Here is a 27,527-nt window from a genome sequence, read left to right as displayed (position 1 = left end):
ATGCGGTTGTGTAGAATTACTGTGTTGAAGGAGAGGTGGCAGAGTTCATGGAAATCCTTGTCGGCCATGATGAACAACTCTCGATCCAATTTGTGAACTCCTAGATGGACATAAGGGTTTCTATTGGTGGGGTCTCTTTTGATGTCTCTGTGGAGTCTATTGCTCAGGTGGCAGGCCTTTCCTTGGATGAGAGAAGATGGAAGTGAACCAGTCATGTTGCCAACAATGAGGGACTCAAAATATTTTTCAAAGGCAAGGAGGAACCGGTGAAATGCAAGGTGGGTTTCCTAGAGAAGAGCTAGAATACCGTTGGAACCAAATTTGCATGATGATTATGAAGTACTTCACATTGGAGGGCCGCTAAAAGGTATTTTATTGTTACTACTTATTAAGTTGTCATTAGTTTTATATCCAAAGTCATTCTATATACTCCAATCGGTTACTACTACCGAAATATTCAGTCGGTAAGCACAGAGCAGTCGGTTATAGAAGAAAGTAGTCATAGAGCCTAGTATACACCGAGTTGTCTACCAAGCAGCAATAATGATACACCGAGTTGATATACACTGAGTGAAATGTGTTACCAGATTCATTGAACCTAGACACACATAGGAAAACATGGTATAAGATCAAGGAACAAAGAACCGTTATCACATTGGAAATTGCACTTAAAGATTTTGTATGATTTCGAGGTCATCTATCCAATGAAATATTTTGTATGGTTATTCATTCGATAAATCATGTTTGTAAGATCGAAGCAATGAACAGATCACCGACATAAGAGATCTATTTATACAGCATGGATTAAGGATAAAAATATGGAAATACAGAGGTGTATGAAGCAAGACATGTGTAATAGATAAGGAAGCACTAAAGTATTGTGATTGTCAGAGACATAGAGGTCACCGAGAAGGATTTCAGAGAACAGTCAAGGAACAAAGTAAACAAAAGGGTTTACCAAGTTACTCTATGGGTTACCGAGGTATTCTATAAGCAAGGTACTCTCATTTTGAGCACATAGAATCTGCTATAACATTTCAGATATAAAGTTGCAGATATTTGTAATGATTTTATTGTAATATTTTGAAGTTGTAAGAGAAACCTTTAACAGGGTAAAAGACTCTAACAAAGACTATAAATTGTAAAGCCTTTAACCAGGTGCATCATTTAGTTTAAGTGCTGTAAAATCCTTTAGCAAGGTAGATCTAACGATCTCAATACTCCTAACAAGGTAAGCTATTAGAAATGGTTGAACATGTAGCTCTAACTGAGCACTCTTTATTATTGCAGTAGTGAAGTTGTGGGTGCCATCACCACCGCATTTTTTCTCTCTAACCAAGAGTTTCTGCGTAACCAAAATATATGTGTTATGGAGTGAATCATGTATGATTGTTATTTATTTGTTTTAGCGTTATGTTATGTTACAACAGTTTTTGGTTTATGCATAACAGTAAAGATATTGTTGAAAAAAGGATTTGAAGTACTGATTCACCCACCCCTCTCAGTACATTAGCTTTCCATATTGGGCCTAACAATTGGTATCAAAGCTTCAAAGATCTTATCAATGGAAGGCTATAAACAATCTTGGAGAATTGTGTATCTGCAAGAGGAGTTGGATCATGCTAATCAAGTGATTGCAGACATGCAAAGACAAATGCAAAAATCATTGAAAGTTAGAAGAAGATTATCTAATGATTTACAGGACTCTCAAGAGCTAGTGGAACAAATTGAGACATCATTTGAGAACAATATATCTAAAGAGACTGAAGAAATGATTGAAGAACTGAAGGAAAAGAACAAAACACTGACTGATCAGCTAAAAGCAATGAAAAGAGGACATGAACATTTCAGCACAAAGATGATTGAAAATCTTGATGCATTGAGGACAGCTAAGGATAAAGTAAGAGATCTAGAAAGAGAAAATCAATAGCTTAAAGCATTAGTATCTGAAAAGAATGATGAATTCACAAGGTTGACTGGGATTCAACAAAATCTGTCAAATCAATTGGGTTATGCACATCATGAAGCAAATCTGAAAGATGATGAGAATCAAGCATTGAAACTTGAAGTATCAAGGCTGACCGATGAACTTGAAACAGAGAAGAAATCCAAAGAAACACTGAAAAAGAGTTATGAAGCATCAAAGATGTTGGATGAACAACTTAATACAAAGAGACCCAACAAAGTTGTAGGACTTGGTTACAAAGGAAAAGACTCTAGCGAGAAGGGAATCCATACTACCGAGAGAGGAGAATCATCAAAGCAAGCTGGAAACAAGAAGAACATCAAAGGAAAGAAGCCTACTTGCAACTACTGTAGAAAACAAGGACATACTGCTAATATGTGCCAAATCAGAAAAGGTAAGCAACCGAATGTCACTATGTCTAATGGTTATTGTAACAATTGCAATAAGTATGGTCACACATCTAACCAATGTAGGATAAATTCTGCTAGCAATTATCAGAAGGCAAAATTAAAAGGGTTTTGTAAAAACTGCAATAGATATGGACATAGTACCGACAAGTGTTGGTTTAAGCAAAAGAACTATATATGGTTTGCACACCAAGCAAATACTAGAGGCTACCAAACTCACACAGATCCTAACCAACAGTATTTAGTAGTACCATGGGATTACAATACAAGGATATGGTGTGAATGTTGTGGAAGATATGGACATATAAGTGCCAACTGCTTTATAAGGTTTGGAATGAACAACCAAAGATCATGGAGAAATCCTGGTATGGCATGTTTTCATTGTCACAAAGTTGGACACTTGGCTAGAGATTGTAGAGATCAACCTAGAGGAGACACTGAGGAAATAAAAGGCAAATTACGGATGATTTGGAAAAAGAAGGAAATTGTGTCAAATAAAGAAAGCACCTTACCTATCGAGTTAGGTGCACCTATTCCAAATTAATCGGTAAAGGTATGAAGGGACTACATTGTCTCAAAGGTTAAATCTTAACAGTTCCTATTTTATCATGTACTTAATTCAAAATCTACATAACTAAAGATGCATTAGAAAATTTGAAATTTTATCAAGTCTTTTGGAAGCATGTCTAGTCGGTAAATATAGGAAGTCTGGATACTCGGTAAAAGCATAAAAAGGAAGTGGCACCGAGTGCATTTAATGTTTTCTGACCTAACTGCACGGAGCCCAATAAGGTATATTGTGTACTTAAAGCACTTTGCGCAGTCATTTTACACTTACCAAGTTTTCAAGAAAGTAGAGCAAAGCGATTCAAAGGTGATCAAACCACCTCCCGAGCGAATTTCAAGGTATTTACACCTCGATCTCAAGAATTTCTTAAAGCTAGCTACCGAGAAATATCAGTTGTGATTATCTACTTTATATTTGTTTGACGTTTGAAAGTCTTCAAACCCTAAGAATCTTTTGTTAAGAGATTATCCGAAATCTGCAATGGCACCTAAGATTCAGAAGCCCATTGTTGTTGAGAACATTGAAAAGCCCTCACTAAAATACTCTTTAACTCCCAAAGTTGCATCTGAACCAAATGATAAAACTGCATTTTCACTCATTTTGGATAGAGTTTTATTAGTTGAGGATGTGAGATTCTTCACTAAGTGTCGTGTTGAGGAACTAGGTCATGTTAAAATCAAAGACACATATGATGAATTATGTACCAATGGGAAATTGGACAGCAAGTATGAACACATTAAAATCAAGGGATTGACTGAAGCCCTAACCTATCCTTGTGTATTCAAACCCTACTGGGTTAAGTTTGTTCTGAGCAGAGTTCATGATGATTTCATGTGGTTAGTAGAGAAACCATTTAAAATCACCAAGGAAATCATTCATTTGATCACCGGTTACCCTATTTATGATCATGCCCGAGCTCAGAAAATGATATCACAGAAGGAATTGATTAGTTTAATCGGAGTAGAATCTGATTGCAGAGGACTGAAACTGAACAATGTGACAGATGCAGAGCTAAAGTTTGCCATTAGAGTAATAGGTTATTGTTTCTTCCAATCGGCAAGGGAAAACAGTGTACCCTGTGCAGCAGTCGATTTAGCATATAAAATTGTGAAGAAAGGCATGAAAATAGATCTATGTGAAGTATTGATTAAAAACCTGTTTGAGAATCTAAATACCATAAGGAAGCCAAAGAAGAACAACTCGGCTAATACACGAAAGTTTGGATCACTTTTGGTATGCATGTTTTTCTATTTTGAGAAATTCTTTCCATCAGTCGGTAATGTAGTTTGGGAGCTACACTGACCAATCACCCATCAAATCAATGACTTCATCAAGAAGCTAGGTGATAACTTTAATGATATTATGGATGATTACTTTAGTAAGTTTCAAGAAAAGATGCATAACAGGTATAGAATTCCACCCAAGTTAGTGGAGAAATTCAAAGATGACATATGTTTTGAAGTAGACATTGACTACTGCTATGTTAATGTTGTGGAACCGAGAACTCAATCTTTCCCACCTATGGGTTATGAGATTGATTTTGACATCACACAACATCAGATAGATGTTTTTCTCACTTTACCTAGGCATGCTATTGAGCTAAGATACGGTACATATGAAGAAGTGAAAGAGAAAGTTAAGATGAGCATTGTAGTGCCCAAGGCTACAAGGAAGGCAACTAAAATGATCAAGGTATTAACGGAGAAATTTGGAGAAGGTTCTTCCTCCACACCCGTCAAGGGCACTCTAGCCATCACTGAGGAGGAATCTGAAGCCCAGGAGGTAGCTATTACATTGAGCACCGAGTTTCCTAAAGGGAAAGTTTTGAAAAGGAAGAAACAAGATACATCAAAGGTATCACCGACTCCTCTAGCAAAGCGACCTAATACAAGAGCATCTGCAACATCACCGAGTAAGAAACCAAAGAATGTTGTCGCACCCAAGGTAACAAAAACTTATAAGAAATCTACTCGGAGACTCATTTTGGCTAAAGAGTCTAGTGACACTGAATTTGAAGACAAAAGTAAATTTCATATTGTCAAGAGTAAAAAGGAAAATGTACATAGTGTTGAAAATTTTTGTGCTAATCTGAAGCAATATGGTGGATTTGGATCATTCAGATATGTAAAATATGAATCCAGAAATGATGTAGAAAAGAGACAAATTGAAGAAGTCGTAATCTGCACTCTTTTGAAATTCTGATTGGTCCCATTGGAAGTAACTAACTCTCTTCCAAAAGAATTGTATTCCCATATTGATAACAGGTGGACATATGCCATGGACTCGGAAAAGCAGATGAGAGAAAGAAGTCTGGTACATCTCTTTCCAGAAATATCGGTAGATGAGATCAAAGAACATCTGAAAAACTACCACAAAAACTTCCTAGTCAAGCAAAGAGCCTTAAAATTGATTAATGGACTTTACTTGGATGTAGAGAATGAAACCAAAGAAAAGTGGTAGGAAATCTTTCAAATCAAGAATGCTAGTGAACAAGCTGAAGTTGAAATAGTTAATGTCACTGAGCAAGATCCTGATATCACCGAGCAAGACCCTCCTGACACTATACAAATTGATGAGGATATCATGGACATCGAGGCACCAGAACAGGAAATGATAGAAGGGAATGCTTATGCCCAACTTGTATCCAGTGAGTCAGTTTTGGAACAAGTTCAAATCCTCAGGTCAATCAGCTTGTTTCAACCGAAACCCCCCAAGATACTGAACAAAGAACAGATGGTCACAAGTCTACAAAAGGAGAAGCTACTTCTCAAGCCACCGAGGAACAGACCTCTCAAGCTCCATCGAGCACTAAAAATGTTACAACCGAGACACCAAGCACAAAGACACCAAAGGACACTATAGAGGCTAAAGAAACCGACCAAAGTGTTGCCTCTACCGAGCAACCTACCGAGGGTCAACAAGCCTCCCAAGCCATTGTCTTAGTTCAACCGATGAAAGCCTCATCTTCTAGAGAAAAGAAAATAAAAAAGCATAGTTTCAAATTAGATCTGTCAAAACCAATAGTGTTGCCAAATGTTGATATATCCAAATTGAAAGGGCAAGCACTCATTAAATTCAATGAACTATGCAAAGCCAAAGCAGAACAGGAGAAGCAAATGGCTATTCAAAAGAAAAACAAAGTACTTCAAAAGGTGAAAGCACTCTTAACCGATATGCTACCTAAAGCTACATTGACAACAGATGCAGCCATCCATGTTCAACTGGATGAACTCCTAACCAAGATAGAGACATTTGGAGTAGATGCATCTGAATACTTGAGCAAATTGAAGGACAAAGAGCTCACTGCTAAAATGATTGAAGAGGTACAGAAAGCTATTGCTATTGGCAAAGTAAAACTTGTCAAATTTATTGTTGAGTTGACCCCTCAACTCAAGAACATTCTTTATTTATTTCAGAAACTCTGTACATTCTCTTTATTCATTAAAGATATTAAAAATAAAATAGAAGTGATTGAGAAAGAGATCACCAATCTCTCAAATAAGTTGACCACTGAGCCAAATTCTATTCAGCATTTTTATACAAAGTTACAAAAGCTCATGGCTCAACAATTGGAACTCGGGAATGAAGAGCACAAAATAAGGATGGACATTATGACTCTTCAAACCTTATTCATTCCACACTTGTCCTTTGTCCAAGAATAGATCAAAAAAGCTACCTCCCTATCCACTCAGCCAGAGGGAAGCACCTTAGATGGACTAATTTCACTGTTAGCTGACATTACAGCTCAGAATTCACTCATGGACAGTGTCAAGGATGCCCTCTATGTCACTCTCACCGATGCAAAGACAAAGTATAAATCCATTTTTGACCAATTGCCACCACCTAATGGTAACCAAATTTTGATGTTTGTCAAGAAGGGGGAGTATAGTATCAAAGTACCAAAGGGGGAGTGGAGTATATAGGGGGAGTATATCGAGCAGAACACAGTATCAAAATGCACAGTTAATTTTGACAGTGAACCGAGCAGTAAATACAGAACATTGATCACCGAGCATGCAAAATCAGGGTTTTGTATAGTATATTGATAAGGGGAGTATATCTGAATATACCATTTTATTGACTAATGTATATACTGTCTGTTTAGTCAAATTTTGTAAGTATATAGATTTTTGAGTTATGACTTTGAAAGTAGTTTTGTCAAACACATCAACTAATGTCAAAAGGGGAGATTGTTACTACTTATTAAGTTGTCATTAATTTTATATCCAAAGTCATTCTATATACTCCAGTCAGTTACTGCTACCAAAATATTCAGTCGGTAAGCACAGAGCAGTCGGTTATAAAAGAAAGTAGTCACAAAGCCTAGTATACACCGAGCTGTGTACCGAGTAACATTCCATGTCTACTGAGCAGCAATAATGATACACCGAGTGAAACGTGTTACCAGATTCATTGAACCTAGACACACATAGGAAAACATGTTACAAGATCAAGGAACAAAGAACCGTTATCACATTGGAAATTGCACTTAAAGATTTTGTATGATTTCAAGGTCATCTATCCAATGAAATATTTTGTATGGTTATTCAATCGATAAATCATGTTTATAAGATTGAAGCAATGAACAGATCACCGACATAAGAGATCTATTTATACAACATGGATTAAGGATAAAAATATGGAAATACAAAGGTGTATGAAGCAAGACATGTGTAATAGATAAGGAATCACTAAAGTATTGCGACTGTCAGAGACACAGAGGTCACCGAGAAGGATTTCAGAGAACAGTCAAGGAACAAAGTAAACGAAACGGTTTATCGAGTTACTCTATGGGTTACCGAGGTATGCTATAAGCAAGGTAATCTCATTTTGAGCACATAGAATCTGCTATAACATTTCAGATGTAAAGTTGCAGATATTTGTAATGATTTTATTGTAATATTTTGAAGTTGTAAGAGAAACCTTTAACAGGGTAAAAGACTCTAACAAAGTCTATAAATTGTAAAGCCTTTAACCAGGTGCATCATTTAGTTTAAGTGTTATAAAATCCTTTAGCAAGGTAGATCTAACGATCGCAATACTCCTAACAGGGTAAGCTATCAGAAATAGCTGAACATGTAGCTCTAACCGAGCACTTTTTATTATTGCAGTAGTGAAGTTGTGGGTGCCATCCCCACCGCAGTTTTTCTCTCTAACCAAGAGTTTCTACGTAACCAAAATATATGTGTTATGGAGTGAATCATGTATGATTGTTATTTATTTGTTTTAGCTTTATGTTATGTTACAACAGTTTTTGGTTTATGCATAACAGTAAAGATATTGTTGAAGAAAGGATTTGAAGTACTGATTCACCCCTCCCCTCTTAGTATAGAGCTAGAATACCCTTGGAACCAGATTTGCATGATGATTATGAAGTACTTCACATTGGAGGGCTGCTAAAAGGTATTTTATTACTATCACTTGCCCCTTCTTAACCATTTTCATAATAATGATCTCATTTGCTTGTCATTTTTTCTGTTGCATTCTTTGGAGGTCCCTAAAAATGGGGATAAGTCGCTCACCCCCTGCATCATTGCCTCATTTACAGGTTGTACAATTTCCATCCGTCTCTGTGCCCTCCTAGGAAGCTCATGACTTACCAACCCTTGTTGGCTGCTTCACATCCCCTCTCGGCCTTCTTTAGTGGCCTTGCTTTCCCCAAGTTTTTTTAATTTGTGAACCAAGATTTCACTGCCCCTCAGTTCCCCTCCTTTGTTTCTATCTTGGAGATTTCCCTGCACTTTGTGCCCTTTTCCTCGGCGGGGAAAGATAAAACCCATACTCAGACCAAGGGCAAAGGGAAATCCCCCTCAAAATGTAAAATAATTGTCATTGACAATTCTTCTTCTGATGATTTAGAAGATGAAAACCCTACCCTGGAGACTGGAGGAAGGAGGAGGTCCCACAAAATTGCTTCAACGGGTTCCTTGGAGAAAAAGATAAAAAACCAAAATGTCTCAAGCTCTGATGAAGAGGAGGAGGATGCTCATGGAAAGGATGGGGGTGTTATGTTTAGGGCGAAGGGTGGTGAGGAAATTAAGGTGTTGATGCATGGGATTCGGGAAGACATTTCTGGCCCCCTTACTAATGTTGGGAAGGCTACATTAGTTGAGGAACTTGTGGACGAAATTAACCTTGTGGACCCTGATCAGGTTATGAATATGATGGACCAGGACACTAACACTATTGGTGTCCAAACTATTACTGTCCCTAAGGATGATGTGGCTAAGGAAGCAATGACCCGTAAGGATGACAAGGAGAATTTAGGAGTGGAAAATTTGATCAATCAGGACAAAAACAAGGATAGCAAAGAAGAGGAAGATATTCCCTAGGGGATCCCTACCATTGAGCAACTCCAGAACATTGGCGGTAACGTCAAGGACCTTCTGAAATGCATTGATAGCTTGGGCCTACTTCCGGAGGTTAAGGACATCAGGGAAGAGATAAAGGCAATCAAACAAGAGATGGATGAACGCGATAAACAAATCATTAGTGTTAACAAATTATGTCTGCAGGTGTTGCATAGCTCGACGTTAACCCTCTCCCTTCTACGAGAGCGCACTACTACTGATGATGCGGATAAAGATGAAGCCAGGGAGTTGTATAATTTTTTGTATAATGACTAGAATAGGGTCATTAAGATGAACGGGGTACATAAGTCGACCCTAGTCGATTTCCTTTTGGTCTTTGTTTTGGTGGGGGTCCCCCTTGTTTTGTTGCTCTAAACTCTTTTTTTATTTTTATTTATTTTGGAATGACTGTTGTTAGTGCTGTTATGGTGTTATGTATAGTTCTTGCTATGTAAAGGGTCATCGCCCTGGTTCTCACTGCTTTTTTAATCAAAAACAATTTTGGAGGTGTCCAACAAGATCTTAAAAAGAGTAGACCATTAGTTGTATATTAAGTCATTTTATTAGTTTGTTGATATTGACATCACATAATTTATTGCTTTTTAAATCTAAAGGATACATTTCTTTCAATTATTAGTTCTTGGCAACGTGGGATACTATTGCATTCGTGCAATATTTTTCTTTAATTAATTTAACCAATCAATTTATAGAATCAAAATCTTTGAATACAAATTCTATAATTTAGATTTAATTTTTTATTTTAAATAATTGTAAAATTGTTATTTTACTGTTTTCTTATTGATTAGAGTAAGTAGAAAACTCAATTTTTAAAAAAAAATTACATTTATTTCTTACTATATTAATTACTTTGGAAATCAACACAAGTTTTCTACAGATAGTCTGCAACTATTAATACATTTATGTGTAGAAAGTTTCAGTGTATTATACATTTTCGTATTGAAATTATTGCCAAGTGCATTAATGAATGAATGTTTTCAATAATGTCCACGAGGCCAAACAGCCTATGGGACCCACAGATAGCTAGCAAAGAAGGCATGCAAAGCCCGAACAAATCCAAACTGTTAAACCTCTTTCTCCTTCTCCTTTTGCATCTTGGATCTTCTGATGTGTAACTTGATTAGGAATTCTGCAACTTTTGGTATCTTTTCTTCGTCAAATAGACTACTTAAGGTGTTCACATTTAGTGTCTTAACATACTTACTTCGGATGTCACTGTAGGCTAGGCACTCCATGATGTAATGCCATTCAGTCTCCACCACCCCTTGCATACAATATCTACACCTTTTATCTTCCCATTCCTCTTTGGTTATCATCCATCTCCCAGTTTCACATCTAAGTTGATGTGAGTTGGTCCTTATTTGAGAAATTAGCATTTTTGCCTTCCACTTTATGTCCATTCCTATGTAGTTATTTTGTGTATGGTCATGTGTAGGATTGAAGTGTTTGATATAGTATTCTTTTTTCCTCCCCAATTGACATGCCCACATGTTTTCTTTGAATTTTTCTTGTAAGTATTTATTTAATTTCTCCAATGTTATCCAGACAGTCTTGTAGGTTAATACTCCATTTATTCATCCATTTAAAGTTTTGTTTCATCCATGTGCTCTTCCTTCTATTTAATTTCTCCCTTGTTGCCATTTTTGGCCAGCGATGTATCTCCATGTTTTCTAACGTCCTCAAGTAGCTTAGCAATCAAAACATAGTTGATGCCTCAATAGGGAAAGCCTCACCTCCGCTAGGACAACCTCATATGGGATAGATGATTTAATCTTGAGACTGGTCATAATTAAATGATTTTGCAATCTCTCTATTTGCCTCCACTTCCTTGTTGAAGCATTGCTGCCCCATACCTCACATTCGTACAATACCACCAGAACCACAAGAAGCCCAAAAAGAGTTTTCTTAGTTTTCCAATCCCATCGTTTTGCTCTTTTGCATCTATTTTGGAGTGAATATAAGTCTTTCCATCCTCCTTGGGTCCTTTTTGTTTTACATGTTTCCCAATTGAGTTTATTGTGAAAATCTAGGCCAAGGTACTTATATTCATTGACCACTTGTAAGGTGTTTCCCTCAAAGACAAATTCTCTATGGACCTTCTTTCTTTTCAGGGTAAAGATCATGACCTTGGTTTTGCTAGTGTTCACCTGCATCCCCACCTCTTGGCAAAATTGTTCTAGAGCCTTCAAGTGTTCTTTCAAATCTTGTGTTGTTTTTGCCATTAAAACAAGGTCAGCAACATATAAAAGCAGCTTGATTACATAGTTGGTAAGATGAACACCCCCACCCCCAAACTTGTCTATCCATTCCTCTAACTTGTCAATATATAGCCCAAATAGGGTAGGAGATAATGGGCAACCCTGCTTGACCCCAATGTCACTTCTAAAACATTTTGATAGTCCTTATTTTGTTCATAACTTAGCCCAAACTTGGTCATACAATCTATGAACAACAGCTCTATATTGTACTGGAATTTCCAACTCTTCCATTCTACTCCACAATTTACCTCTAGGTACTGTGCCAAAAGCTTTTTTGAAGTCCACAAAACAACAAAAGACTTTCCCTCCTTGTTTATCCCATGCCTTCTCAATCAAGTGTTTGAGTGTTATGCAATGATCAATGGTAGAATATTTTGGTTTAAAGCCCGCTTTCCCGTTTGCTCTCTTTCCCTCCTTTTCATCCCAACTACTGATTCACCTCTGTATCATGCTCCTAAAATTTTTACCGAAGAGAGGATTGATCATTATAGTGCGGTAATTTGAGGGGTCATTGATGTCACCGCTTTTGAGAAAAGGGATGATCACACTAGGTGACCAATTTGTTGGAAACCCATTTTAGATGACTCCATTGAATATTCTTTTGATGTGAAGCATGAGGATTTCTAATCCCCACCTTAAATGTTCTGCATGTATGCCATCTATGTCTCGAGCTTTACCCATTGCAAGCTTTCTAATTCCTTCTCTAATATTGTCTAAGGAAAAGAGTTTACTTCTTGATCTGATCATCAGAGGGCTATCTTTGTCTTGATCTCTTTCATATAGCTGCTTTGCATATTCTATTTATTGAAGATTTGTGATATTTTTTTTTTTTGCCTATGTCTCTTTGCTGCAACTCTTTCCAAAAGCCCCTTGGATTTTGTCTCCCAAGCTTAATCAATTCTTTTCTTCTTGTTTGCATGTACTCCTCTTTTTTCATTCTCACTAGTTCTGTATATTCCTTGTTGTTACCTCGTATTTTGACCATTTTCTTTGTTGCCTTACATTCTTCATCATACCATGGGTTTGCGAGGAAGCTATTCTTATTGTCCTTTTTAGGTCTAGACCTTTTGCACGAGTTCAGAGCCCCGAGAATTATAGATGTCAACTTTATGCTACCGATCATTTATTTGTTTGATTTGACTAACCCATTAACACCCTCTTCTTGCAGTTGTTTTTTGAGTATTGTTTGAAAGATTTCTTGATTTTCATGTGTCAAGAGGATAACTCCTTGAGTGACCTCCTTCTTTTCTAATTGTTGCATCTCCTTTTGATGTTGATTGTCATTTTGCATGCCAATCTTAACATATATTGGGATGTGATCTGATTTTATTTCTATGGGACATTCCTTCACCACAATATTTATTACACTTGTCACAAGATTCTTTGAGCTTATAACATAGTCCACTACAATCTGACCATTATAAGTGTGACACGTAATGTTCCCTGAGCTCAACCAAGCCTTTAAACTGTTGCATATTATCAAATCATACAAACTGCAAACTCCTAGCAATTCTGCCCCATAATGTGTGATAGCTCCCTTCTCATCTTGAGACATTCTTTCCCATAATTTTGACATGTGTGCTCTTTGAAAAATAAAAAGCAAGTTTAGGGGAAATGCATGGTAATAAGAGAGTAGAGAAAGTTAAAACAAGGAGAGACATATGTTTGCTTTAATCCTTTTGCCTACATTAATTACCAAATCCTTAGTGAGTGGACTCCACACATATATCCTATAGTAAGATTTTTAATTTTTTATTAAAAAAAAAATTATTTAATATTTATAAGTATGCGCATAAGGTGGTCCAAGGGGTTGAGCTTAATTGGTTAAAACACTGAGTTCTCACTGTGGAGACCCAAGTTCAACTCCCAATATGAACATCTAAAATGAATTCTAAGTTGTGACTCTTGGCCTTCCATAAAAATGGGGAAGGTTTAGGGTCAATCTAATCAAACATAATAATAATAATAATTCAAAATACTGCAGCTTCGGCCTATTACCTATCAAAAAAAAAAGTATGCGCATAAGGTGTAATTTGGTTGGTGAATGTATAGGGAAAAAAATAATGATATATTTTTGCAAATCTAATGTTAAATTTTATTATTATTATTTTATTGAAATGATTTGAGATATATTGAAATGAAAGGTAGAATCAATTAAATAATAATTAGAAAATATTTTAAACTATTTTCTAAATATTACAAGTATTCAACTTGGATGGGAAAAATGTAGCAAAAAATTAAACTACCTACAAATTTATATAAATACAAATTTTAATCTTATTATGTAATGTTGACTTCAATTTTTTTAATTTTTGTTAGTAATTTGTTGAAAAATAGTTAGTTCTTTGATATGTTGATTGAGCTATGCAAAATATTTAGCTTAATAGGTATACACTATAAAAATATTGCACATATATTTAAGGTTTAACATTATTTTTTATTTTTGGAACTTTATTTTTATTCCATTTCCAATTTTTTTTATGTTCAACATTATTTCTTAAAATTTCGAATGTAATCGGGTTTCGGATCCCTTAAAACCTGTTTTTACTTAATCAAAAACATTATTTCTTAAAAAAAAAATCCCTCTTTCTTCACACACAAATTAATTTTAGTATTATCTATAACACATTTATTGACATAATATTTTTGTCTTTAGGAATCAAGATTTTTTAAAATATTTCTTCTCACTATTGTAATATTGAAAAACATATGTATTTTATTTATTTAATTTTGATGGAAGCTATTTTCATATAATATATTATTTAAAAGTATATTTTAGTGTTAAATTTGATTCATAATTTCATCCTTTTATATGAATGGTCAAATACAATTTTATATGTTATCTATATATAAAAGTGGTATTATGCCTCAACTTTCTATTTTTAAAATAGAAACTTATTATACATATACATTTATCTCTTGCATCTCTTTTTATTCCCATGTCCTCTTATTCTCTCTCCCTTTTCTTTAATATCTCCATCTCCATACACATATCTCTACTTTCCTCTCCAACTATTATTCTAATATTAAAAATATTAAATAATAAATTAATATATATTATTGCAATTATTGAATATATTCAATTAATAAATCCTGATTATGATCGAAACATTGATATGTAAATTTTTTTACAACAATCAAATCTAGAAGTCAAAGCATGAAACAATATAGACTGTGGAAAGTAGATATTATTCATTAATAGATCCTCTCCTATCATGCTGAAGCTATTCTGGGTCTAAAACAGACCTTTCATACAGTGTGTTAACGACAAGTTACTCAATCACAACCATTTATTACAAAATCGATCGACGGTGTAAAATGCACGTCAATCCCTACTGACATTTTGAAACCAGAATAGAGGCTTCCCTCTTCTCACCCAGGCCTGGAATTTGACGGACGGCCACCCCTGCCTGTCATATAATTTTTTATGACGGTTTAGTAATTTTAATGTCTTTCATTTTACGTTTTTAAAAAAATGTTAAGTGTCAATTTTTTTTTAATTTGTGAATAGTTTAATATAAATTCTTTAAGCTTCATAGAATTGAAGTTCCAATAAAATTCAATTGAGGTGAAAAGAAATAATTCCATAAAAAAAAGTAAAACTTTGAAAAACAATGATAAATTAGTAATGCACTAAAAAAATCTTAAATTTACTTTTAAGTTTCTAAATTCAACCCAAAAATCTTGTTTATTATAAAAATAGATACCATTTTAGATTTTTTTATTACAATATTTTAAAAAATTAGAAATGATTATATCTTATCATTTCAATTGTTAGAAGTTTCTATATTGATATTTAAGACAATCTTTAAAAAATATTAAAAACTAAATTGACAAAATTTCTAAATTTATATAAGAAAAACATACTAAAAATTCATATAAAAATAATATAAAATTAGAAATAATTATATCTTAATCATACCATTTTAAAATATTCTAAATAAATTCATATATTTATAATAAACATTGTAAAATAATATATATCAATATATATTACCTATTATAATATTTTACGGCTTATTAATAATTTTAAGTGTCATATATACGGTTTGTGGAAAAAATAGCGTGTCGGTACTTAGGTCCACTAGTTTTATTAGTTGTAATATACAGTCTAAAAGTACAAAAACGGCCATATAGCCTGTCAAATTCCAGGCCTGTTCTCACCTGATCAAAAAGTCCAAAAAAGGTATGCCGTGCTTCAATAATTTTTTTCACCGGCCGTGCTTGACCAAACAGATATTAATTTTACTGCCGTTTCTTTCCCGCGTAGAAATTGCAGAATACATTTATATCCAATCTGCAAAAGAACGCGGCAGTCTTTGACTTTAGGTATGGGTGGCTCTGTGGTTGTATAATGCCCTCAATATAAATAAAATATTTATTAAATAAATTATAAAATAGAATCACAACTATATAAAAATCACAACTGATGGCTACATAACACAACTGATGGCTCTGTGGTTTTTATATGCATAACACAACTGATGACTACATTCTAGACTAGATTTATTAGCTAGTTATAGATAAAGATGATCTCTGTGGGAATCTACCTCGATTGGGTTTATACCCTGTTCTCATTATTGGTTTTAGTGCAGGTGATATCTTGTCAGAAATGTGGGTGTTCCAGTGATATCTGTTGTAGCCAGTATGGGTATTGTGGAACCACCACAGCCTACTGTGGAGAAGGTTGCAAGGAAGGTCCATGCACTGTTAAGAGTTCCAATACCTCCTCAGGGGCATTTAATGTTCTTAATGACACCAAAACCATAGAACTATTTAATGGTATTCTGTCTGGTGCCTCAGACAACTGTGAGGGGAAGGATTTCTATACATTCAATTCATTTAGAGTTGCAGCAAATGCCTTTCCTGGTTTTGGAAGCACAGGATCAACAGAGATTGCCAGGAGAGAAGTGGGAGCTTTTTTAGCTAATGTGGTTTTCCAGATTGGAGGTGATCCAACTAACAATTTTTTTCTATGTTTTACTGATAATCCTTTTTGGTTAGACTGAAGGACTTTTACAAAGTACGTTGATAGGCTTTTGTTTCGCTCCAATCTTGTTGACTCTGATTCTTGAACTACAGATTTCTGCTATGTCAATGCAACCAATAAAAGTGTGATAGACTGTGATGAGACGAACACTACGTATCCCTGCGCCAATGGAAGGAGATATTACGGGCGTGGTCCATTACAGTTAAGTTGGTAAGTTTTCTCGCACTTGCATTTCATTGATCTATTTGAATTAGTTGCCAGTAAAATTAAATTAATTGTGAAAATAATGAGCTTATAATCTATAAAACTTTCAAAAGGTGGAAATCTTCTTAATTTGATCTATAATCTCAAGTTTAAAGGGAAACAAACACTGCCTATGCATAGAAAGTGTCGTCCCAAATAGTTTGCTCAGTTATATATAGGACTTAGATTTCTGAATTATATTCATTAGAACTTTAAATTAGGTTTAAATGTAAATCCATACCAAAGACCAAACTGGTTTACAAGGAGGTATGCGCACAGAACTGTAGGAATTTGAATTTGGATCCTTATACATAACAGACAAGATTGAAAGGCTCCAACTCTTGTAATATTAACCGTATTAGTGGTTACTTATCTTTGTACAGGAACTACAACTATGGAGCTGCTGGGACTTACCTCAATTTGAACTTACTAAACCAACCAGACCTTGTATCCACCAACTCTACAATCTCCTTCAAGGCTTCCCTCTGGTTTTGGATGAACAATTCTGACTGTCACAGTGCTATTGTTTCTGGACAAGGCTTCATAGAAACTGTTAAAGGTCTAAATAGTGCAGCATGTGATAGCCCTCAGGATGTTTCCCAGAGGGTTGACAGCTACAAATCATACTGTCAGCAACTTGGAGTAGACCCTGGAACAAATCTAACATGTGACATAACATCAATATCCGCTGGAGGAAGAAGAAAATCTAAGAAACTAACACCCATATTGTTAGGAAGCATAGGAGGAGGAGCTTTCCTATGTTTCTTGATCTTATTCTTCTGCAGGTTTCGTATTATACAGCTAAGGAGACATAAATCAGGTGCAGGTCTAGGTATGTACACATTTGAAAAAATATCAGTTAATTAGTTAGTTACAGTTGCCATTTATGTTAGTTCTAATATTTTGAAAGTGAAATTTAGGTGCTGACGAAATAGAACCTGCAATTATTAATTTCAATTACAATTATGAAGTTCTTCAAGAAGCAACTAAAGGCTTCTGTGCTGCAAATAAACTTGGGCAAGGAGGTTTTGGTGAAGTTTATAAGGTAAAACTTGAAGCAGTCGGTAGATTTATCTGGAATCTGTTTCCACCATTTTCCTAGATTGTGCATAAATAACACCTTAGTGCATACTCCATGAAAGTACATAAAACTATGTAAAACATGAAGACAAAATGATTACTAGCCGTTTGGATGGCGGGTTCAGTAGACTACCTAAACAGTTCATTTTGTTTTTCTTCTACTTGCTATGGTTGTACTCTTCTAGCTTGGTGTATTTCCCCATTAGTTCTGTTTAATTCATCAAGTTTAGTGTAAATCAGAGTCCTATCTCTTCCTTATTCTGTAGTTTTGATATCGCACTGATCTATTACAATTACTTGTGGAAATTTATACAGTTTCTTTCTTTCTTGCCTTCCAGAGCAGTAATTCTCGAGTGTTTTACGTTCACACTACTCCTTGGCTACATAGCTTACACATACATCACCAAAATTCCATGATATTCTAAATTTTGATGTTCTTATATCTGCTTCTTCAGATTGCAAGATAAATCGTAGGAGCAGGTGGTGCTACATTTTGAAGTAGACAATGATATTTAGAAGATGTTTTACTGAATGAACCATGAACTTATTTTCAGGGGACACTCAAAGATGGAAAAGAGATTGCTGTGAAGAAGCTCTTTGTAACACAATCAACACAAGCCATGGAGGAATTCCACACGGAAATTAAGATTGTTAGTGGTTTTCTCCATAGAAATCTCATCCGTTTGCTTGGGTGTTGCAGTAAGGGGCAGGAGCGATTCCTAGTTTATGAATTTATGCAAAACAGGAGCCTTGACAAGCATTTGTTTGGTAATGAGTTCAACTCGCTTCTTTAAAGATTTGATTTCCAAGTATAATATTTCATATTCTCATTCCATGGTGACTGAAACTCTGGAAACAAACAGGGCAGGGGGGAATTTGTCTCAAATGGATAGATCGTTTCGAAATAATAACAGGCACAGCTCGTGGTCTTGTATATTTGCATGAACATTCTCACTTTCCCATTGTACACAGAGATATCAAAACTCCCAACATCCTTCTTGATGAAAACCTGCAACCTAAAATAGCAGATTTTGGACTGGCCAAATTTTTCCCAGAAGATAAGACACATCTTACAACCAGGGTGGGTGGAACCATGTAAGTCATTAACTAACTGATTTACTTTTCCTTCGGAAATGCATGAAGTGCTCCTCTTGTTCTAAGCTAGCAGTATTTTCACTGCCCTTTGAGATGCTTTTACCATTTATGGACTACAGTATAATTTATTTTCTTTCTTAGTTACTGACGTAAGTTTGCATTGTAATACTCCAAGTACTATAGAATCTCGCAAACTCACACTTTTTTATCAATTACAGTGGATATACTGCTCCTGAATATGCTGTGCATGGCCAATTAACACAAAAAGCAGATGTTTATAGCTATGGAGTGATTGTCCTAGAGATTGTGAGTGGAAAGAAATGCAGCAATACTGGACTTCCGCATCCCATGGAGCTTCTTTTGCAATGGGTATGTATGCTTCCTAAATTTATGCCGCAACATAGGAAATGAAATGGTGTTCACCACTAGTCTGGTGGACGTTTTGTAGAATCTATTGGAATTAAAATCATACATACAATGATATAAATTATACTATTAGTTTCTATAATATAAAAATTTATACTGGTGTCCACAAATAACTGAAATAGGCAAGAATGATCATACAAGTAGAATATTACCAGAAAATAATCACCTACAACACTGTGGAAGTATCAAAACAGCTAACTAAAATGTACAATCCGATGTTGATCATCATGAAAATGGCTAACTAAAAAGTACAATCCAATGTTGATCATCATGGAGTGTGAGATGTGTCCCGAAGATCGAGTCTACCGATGTCATTTAGAGAATGATCCGACGTGAAGACAAACGTTGATATTATTCTTAAGGATGGAACATTGGCATTTGGTGCCAAACACGCGAAGCTGTAAGCTCGCTGAGCTTCAAGAGGGAAGCTAGCAGATAGTATTAACTATTACGTATTCTTTCTTTGAGAATAATTGAGTGTTTTAGTTATTTTCATGTAAGTAGTTTCTCTCCTCAATCTACATTGTATGTTATTGGTAGTTCCGAAAATAGTTATGACAATTTGATAGATTGTAGATAAACGATGCACCACCAAATCTGGGACTAACTAAATGTCTCTTCCCATATTTTAAGTTAAGTTGAGAAAATGGGGAGGGGGAGGATGGTGGGGCAACAGTAGTGGTTAGAAACTGTCCTGTTTCTTGGGGAAAAACAAATAAGTGTCGATAGTTTGGTTGATGGAAGAGACAAGCTGTGATAGATTTGTACAGAGAGGAGCTAGAAAAGAGGTTTTTGTATGTTGTTATTCAAGCAGTTCATATAGAGGCATTTTGGCAGACTTAGCGGGGACAAATAAAATGGTTTCTGTAGTTTTCATTTTCGGATAATAAGAGTTCTTTGTAATTTCTGATAACTGTTTGGTATTGCTTATCTTCACTGTATTTTCACTTTTGATTCTGCTGTTCTCAATTTATGTTTGATATTGCTCACCTACACTATATTTCTCTTCTACTCTGTTGTGTTCAATTCTATACCTGGAACAGGATTTGAATTTGCAGCAATAGAGGTTGTTTGCATCAATTTAGGTTCAATCAAACAAAGATGACCCAAAAGAAGGGGGAATCCATCTGAACTGAGGAGCAAGATGCAGAAGGAATCCAGGGCCATAGATAAATAATGGTGAAGAATGGCTTAGGAGATTAGAAGCCATTGAAGCCATAATAAATTAAGATGACTCAAATGCATCTAGGGCAGTAGAACATTCATTGAAGCTATGTCCAAACAATGATCTAAAGTGAAGGTTAAAATTTCAGATTTTAAAGGTGAATTCACCTCAGATTTATTCACAGACTAGGTCCAAGAGTTGGAGTGGAGAGGTATTTTGAGATGGAAAACATTGATAAAGATAATCATAAAAAGGTGAAAATTGCAGCTTCAAAATTGAAGTCTCGTGATGCTCTATGGTGGGAGAATTTGTTAAGTACTAGGAAAGATAGGGAAAGCACAAATCAGGCTGTAGCCCAAGATTTTGAAACACCTTAAGAGCTAGATTCTTTTTGTGATAGATTTCTGGATGCTCTGTTCAAAGAAGTTCAAAACTTAAGGCAAAGGGGTCAATTGGTACAAAGCTATATAGAACAATTTATGATGGTGCAAACCCAAACTAATATAAAAGAGAATGAAGAGCGAGAAGTAGATAGGTATGTTAATATCCTAAGGTTTTAGCTTCAAGATAAACTAGCCTTAGTCAAGGTCCCTTGGATGAGACATATGAACATGCCTTAAAAGCAGAGAGAAAACTAAATTGGAAGAGCAAATGGCAAATAAGAAGGGTGATAGCAACTTGAATAATGAAAAGAAAGTTCCTCCAGATGAGAAGAGCCCAAGGGAAATGTGAAACCTCACTTTAGAGGAAGGGAGGGCCCTAGATGCAGGGGATGATGATGACAATCTTTTGGAGATTGGAAGCCCTTAAGATGCTTCATATACATTGAAGCTCACAAAGCTCAAGATTTCCCAATAAATCATAAAAATTCAAAAGAGCAATGTCAATAGAAGAAGAGGAGCCACAGGCCATTGAACTAGAGGCTGACACTGGAGAAAATATGATGCTATGAAGGACCTTAGTGGAAGGAAACAAACCATCTACAAACAATGATTGGATGATAACATACTTGAGACAAGATGCAAAGTGTCAAGGAAAGGTACGGAAAAGTGATAATCGATGGTGGATCAATAGAAAATTTCATAGGTACTAGTAAGATAAGGTACTCTGTGATATAGTACCTATGGATGTTTGCCACTTGTTACTAGGCGAGCCCTGGGAATATGACAGAAACGCAGTCCACCATGGCAGAGAAAATACTTATAGATACAACAAGAGGGGAAACAACACATTTTGAAACCCTCTAAAGAAGGCTTGACTAAAACATAGTTCTATCCTTGTTTACGGTGGGCTAGAAGGGGTGAGTTTTTCAGAGTCTCTAAAGGATATATTTGATCTTTTAGAGAAAAGGCAACGTCTAGTCAGCAAGAGGTCCCATTAGAAGTGCAGAAATTGCTAAATCAATATTCAGATTTGACTCATCAAATTTACCAGCTGGTTTGTCTCTTCCATAGGGCATCGTGCATCAAATTCATTTAATTCCAACTGCCAATCTCCCAAAAATTTGTCAGGGAAAGCTAAGTTCATGTGCGTTAGCTTCTTTTCTCTCCCTGAAGAAAAGAGGGAAATGGAGGTTATGTATAGATTCTAGAGCCTTTAAAAAATCGCTATGAAGTACCAATACTTATTGACAAGAATGGATGATATCTCAAATTTCATCTCAAGTCGTCGATATCTTCTCCAAAATTGACCTCGAACACAATTATCATTGAATTCAAATTCGTAAGGAGCTCAATGGAAGACTACCTGCAAAACCAAGGATGGTTTATATAAATGGACAGTGCTATTGGCTTGCCCAATGATATGGCTACTTGCATGTGAACAATTAATTCAAGTATTTTCACCTAACTATACCAGGCTTTGATAAAACAAATTACAGTAGAGTGTGATGCATCAAGCTGCCAATCTCCCAAATCAAGTTGCTTATAGATTCACTCCTCTAGATAATGAGGAAATGAAGTAGCAGATTACTGAATTATTGGACAAGGGATTCGTAAGGGAAGCATGAGTCTGTGTGACACACCTGCTTTGCTCTCCCCAAGAAAGGAGGTTATATATGCACTCTAGAGCCTTTAAAACATTAAAAAGTTCATTGTGAAGCACCAATATCCATTACCATGAATGAATGACATATTAGATTGTTTGTCAAGGACCAAGATCTTCTCAAAAGTTGTTCTCAAAAGTGATTATTGATGAAGGAGATGAGTGGAAGACCACCTTCAAAACCAAGGATGGTTTGTATAAGTGGGTAGCAATGTTGCTTGGCTTGTCCAATGCTCCATCTACCTTCATTTGAACAATGAACCAATTATTTACACTAGATTATAGTGAACTTTGAGAAAAAAAATTACAATAGAGTGTAATGCATCTGGTGTAGTTATTAGAGGAGTGTTAAGCCAAGAAGATATACTCGTGATCTTTTTCAGTGAGAAATTGAATGAAGCATTAAAATATTTGAAGCATTATCTTCAACGAAGGAAAATCATTTTAATGATAATCAAGCTCTAAATTGCATAAATTCACAAGCTTAGTTGTCCCACAAACACGTCAAATGATCTCCATTTTTGCAGGCCTACAAATTTATTGTGCTAAGTTGCTAGTTGCTAGTTGGTTGCTTTTCAGGAAATAAAAGATCAAATGCAAATCGCAAGATATGTGGAGCTCTATGTAGTCAAGACCATAGAAGTATGTATTTTTTTGAAGACTAATTATTAGTTGATTGTTTTTTGTTTTCTTGGATTGAGAAAGACAAGCTACTAAGAGATGCACTCAAGTGGGTTGAGAAGACACACTGCAAGAGTAAATTTTTTTGGCCAAATATGAGAAGGCAAGTGAATAGGTTTGTTTCTGCTTGCAAAGTTTATCAAATGGCAAAAGGATAGCAGTAAAATACAAATCTATATGTGCCTTTGCCTATGCCTAAATAACCATAGACTAATCTGTATGGGGACGTTTTTATCAATATTAGTAGTAGTAAAAAGTTTCATAGTAGCATTAATCGTTTGGAGAATTAATGGGCAAACCAAAAAAATTTTTTTTTTTGAAAAAATGGAAAAACAATTGGGAAAAAATCGGATTTATAAAAAATACATAAAATTTTTAAAAAAAGAGTCAAAATTGTTTTTTTTTATAGATTTAAGGGCATTTCTATAGCATAGAGATGTTGTAAGCAAATAAAATAAAGACTTCAACACATGAATTGTAGAAATAGATTTCCGTTGTTTATATTCATATTGTTGATTACATTGCACAAACACAAGAATAACTATATTGTAATTGACATTTTGACAACTGTCACCATCCAGTTATTCTTCATATTGTTGTGGTTGTGCAATGTAATCGACAATATGAATATAAAGAAATCTATTTCTACAATTAGGTCTTGATGATGAAGCTCTTGGGTGAGAGCCTATCCTAACTCGTTCATTTTCATGAGGATCCAAACTTGCCTCCCCCAAGATATCCCAATCATCAGGCTCAAGAAAATCGTCAGCAGCAGTAATCTAGTAATCCACTCACTCTGGATCAATCTCGTCAAGGTCAATTGACTCATATGAGATAAAGTGACCACTCAAGATACTTAGGTACATGCAAATTTAGTTTACAGATTACATGACGAGAAATTAAATACTCATATAGTAATCACAAATTCATCTAACACTATTAGGAGGTCATGTCATACCCATGACATTAGAAGAAGGTTGATACTCGGCTATTATGCTTCAAAAGAGGAAGAGACTCAAATATTCTTGGATATATTTTGTTTCTTTATTGGCAAAGACATCAGGACTGCAATTGCAATATGGGAGGGATCAGGCTGGAATGGCATGTACCTATGGGAGAGACTAGTCAACAAGTGTCTTTTTGACCTCAATTGATTTAGGAAGGGAAATAGCAAATATTCAGTCACCGTACCACATCTGTGGTCTCTAATTTAGATTACTAGCATTAAAAAACAATCAGGTGAACTTAATACATTCTTTTCTATGCAGTTACTAGTCATGGAATGAATTTTACTTTTTTTTGTTATATTTTCCTCCCTCTATTAAATGTTCCTTGCTTTTGCTTTTCAGTGTAATCATGAAAGAATCCACATTGGCGTAATAATATTGGATACAGAAACTGATTATGGTCACAAAATTAATAAGTTTATTTATATAATGTAATCAATAATTTTTAAAAATAGAATAGAAAGCAAGTCTAACCTTAAAAAACATTAATATTGAAATTATGTCAACATGAAATATAGTATAATTTATTTTTCTAAATATAATTTTATTATTTTAAAAATTAAGATAGGATAACTAAACAAATTATTTGTAATACTAGCCTTTAAAAAACACTAAAAATTGAGTCTACATTTAGACCCTGTTATCCCATGTAGACAGGTCTGCGTCATACAGTGTACAGAAATAGTGTGCTACAGGGTGCGATTGACAATATCACTAAAGGGTGAGATTGACAATGGTGAACTAAAACTATTACCATTTTTTTGTGCATGTTTACACGTCTCTATATTGTGAAATGGAATTATGGTTTACCATTTTTTGTGCATGTTTACATGTCTCAAATCTATTCTTTTACGTTCTGAGCTGGAGTCCGATTTTTAGGAATATTTTAAAGTTGTTGGTCCCATGAATTTTGTAGTGCACTTCAGCATAAAAGTTCAAGTTTTTTCACGACTTCTGCTTCTTTACTAAAAACTACCTTGTTTCCAAGGAAAAAAAAACAGACATCAATAGTTGCCATTGTCTATGCAGCATCCAGACTTACATTTGACCATGTTTTTAAAATAATTAAAAATAAAATATAATAAGTATTTTTTTTCATTTAATTATTAAATTAGATCAATGGTAAATTCTCGGTGCTGGATAGACGTTGCCTCAATAGTTTGGTAGATGGTAGAAAGTTGAAACCAGCTGTGATAGACCTGTAGAGAGAGGAGCTAAAAGAGGAGTTTTTTATATGTTGCTATTCTTGCAGTCCATTTAGAGCTATTTTGGCAGATTTAGCGAGGGAAAAAAAAAAGGCTTTTGTTGTTTTCATTTTCTGATAATAAGAGATCTGTGTTTTTGCTGATAGTTGTTCGGTATTGCTTATCTTTACTGTATTTTCATTTCTGATTCTGGTCTGCTTGATTTTTGTTTGGTATTGCTCATCTACACTGTATTTGTTTTCTATTCTGCTGTTTTCAATCCTGTACATGCAATAGGGTTACCTAAGTTGTAGCAGTAGAGGTTGTCTGCATCAAGACAGTACATTTAACAATGGAAGAGCTGGGGAGCTCCATAACAATCGGTTTATAAGACAACAGTTTCTAAAGGTTTTGGAAATGGATTGGGAAGCTAAGGGGTTTGATTGTGAGAGAAATTCAGTCACTTGATAGGTGTTCTTCTGGGAAACCTTGGTGCTTAATCCTTGTAAACATGATACTTGATAGCAATGAGAGCTAAGAGGAAGATTCTTTTGTACCAGTACTCATAAAATATGAATCAATGCACATATCAAATAGAAAGCTAAAAAAGCATATCTAAATTCACATTTTCTTGATCATCAGATACAACACAGAATTTGATCACATTCTGCTGAACCTGATTTTCAAGAAAGTAGTTGAGTCGTAGTTTTCTTTTGAATTTTTTTGGATTCGATTGTGGGAAAAAAAATACATACAATTGAATCTAGAAAAATTCAAAAAAATACAGCATGAATTGTGGAAATCTCATAACATGAATTGCAGATTTTTAGAACTTAAGAATTGAATTTCAGATACCTCTTAAAGTTGAAATCTGCAAATGATGCAAATGGAAATTTTTGTATGTAATTTTTGGCCCGCAAATAATCTTCCTATAGGGTTTATCTGGGAAATAACAAAATATACTATTTCGTTTCATTTGCAACACTCATTGATGATGTTAATCTATTTTTGATTGATGCAGGCTTGGAATTCATATGAAACAAACGAGAGCTTGAGCATTGCTGATCCAAAACTGGAGTTAGAGACTTTATCTGAAAACGAGCAAAGGCAAATATTAAGAGTTATACACATTGCACTTCTTTGCACTCAAGGCTCTCCTACTAAGCGACCATCCATGTTTAATGTTTTGTCAATGTTAACAAATGATTCAGAGATTTCAGATGTACCCACTCCACCGGCTTTGTTGGATCTTTCAAAAGACTTAATTCCTACGCCTCGCCCGGTAATTGCTGGAACTTCATCTTCAACTTCAGGAGCTTCTTCCTCAACGTCACATGGATCCATTAGTGTATCTCTCTTTCCACGCTAAGAGTTATAATTGATCTCCCTATAGATTGGATTAAATTTGGATGCTACTAAATGAAACATTCCATGTTTAGTTGATGCACTCATCCGATTCACTGTACAATATTTTTAAACACAATAGTACAAACACCTACTTATTTGCAGTAGAAGAAATGTGCATACTGCTGGTTACTGCCATATAGAATGGCCGAGGAAGGAAGAACTCTTACAAACTACCTAAAGGGTTTTTTCAAAGAATTTCAGCATTTCAATATTGATAGTTTCTTTCTTTGTAAATTTAAGGTCTATTCCAATTGTCTTGCAATAGGGTAGGTGTAAATGTGTGAAAAGCTTTAATGTATTGATCGTAATGAGGATGAAAACAACCAGTGTCATGTAGTGGAGTATTGTTTGTAATAAAAATATTTGTTGTAATTTTTAATTATTATAATTTTTTTATTAAATAAAGTAATAAGGAGAAAAATAATACACAAGGAATCAATTCTGAATGAAAAATAACAAATCATACGACTAAAACAGCTTCAAGGGAGCATACATCATAGCACAACATAACACAACTACCTTTTGACCTTACCAAAGAGAAGCCAAAGAGGTGAGAAACCACTACACTCTAAATTTAAGCATTTGTTGAAGTAGCTTAGAGCAAAAGGCATCGCTTTGGTGTAGTTGCGGTAGTTGGTA

At 35.0% G+C, this 27,527-nt stretch overlaps 1 protein-coding gene across 1 annotated transcript; it reads left to right on the top strand.

Annotated features, from left to right (window-relative positions):
* Nucleotides 1-15,967: 15,967 nt before the first annotated feature.
* Nucleotides 15,968-26,929, top strand: LOC131045932 (probable LRR receptor-like serine/threonine-protein kinase At1g56140). The gene is made up of 8 exons (XM_057979581.2): nt 15,968-16,517; nt 16,650-16,767; nt 17,184-17,632; nt 17,721-17,845; nt 18,435-18,648; nt 18,744-18,975; nt 19,194-19,344; nt 26,503-26,929. The coding sequence occupies exons 1-8, from the start codon at nt 16,097-16,099 to the stop codon at nt 26,848-26,850; spliced, it is 2,058 nt and encodes a 685-aa protein (XP_057835564.1). The 5' UTR covers nt 15,968-16,096; the 3' UTR covers nt 26,851-26,929.
* Nucleotides 26,930-27,527: the final 598 nt, after the last annotated feature.

This window comes from Cryptomeria japonica, chromosome 8, assembly GCF_030272615.1.
Source record: "Cryptomeria japonica chromosome 8, Sugi_1.0, whole genome shotgun sequence".
Lineage (NCBI taxonomy): Eukaryota > Viridiplantae > Streptophyta > Pinopsida > Cupressales > Cupressaceae > Cryptomeria > Cryptomeria japonica.
The sequence above is the reverse complement of the archived record's forward strand: the minus strand, read 5'-3'. Positions and strand labels throughout refer to the sequence as shown.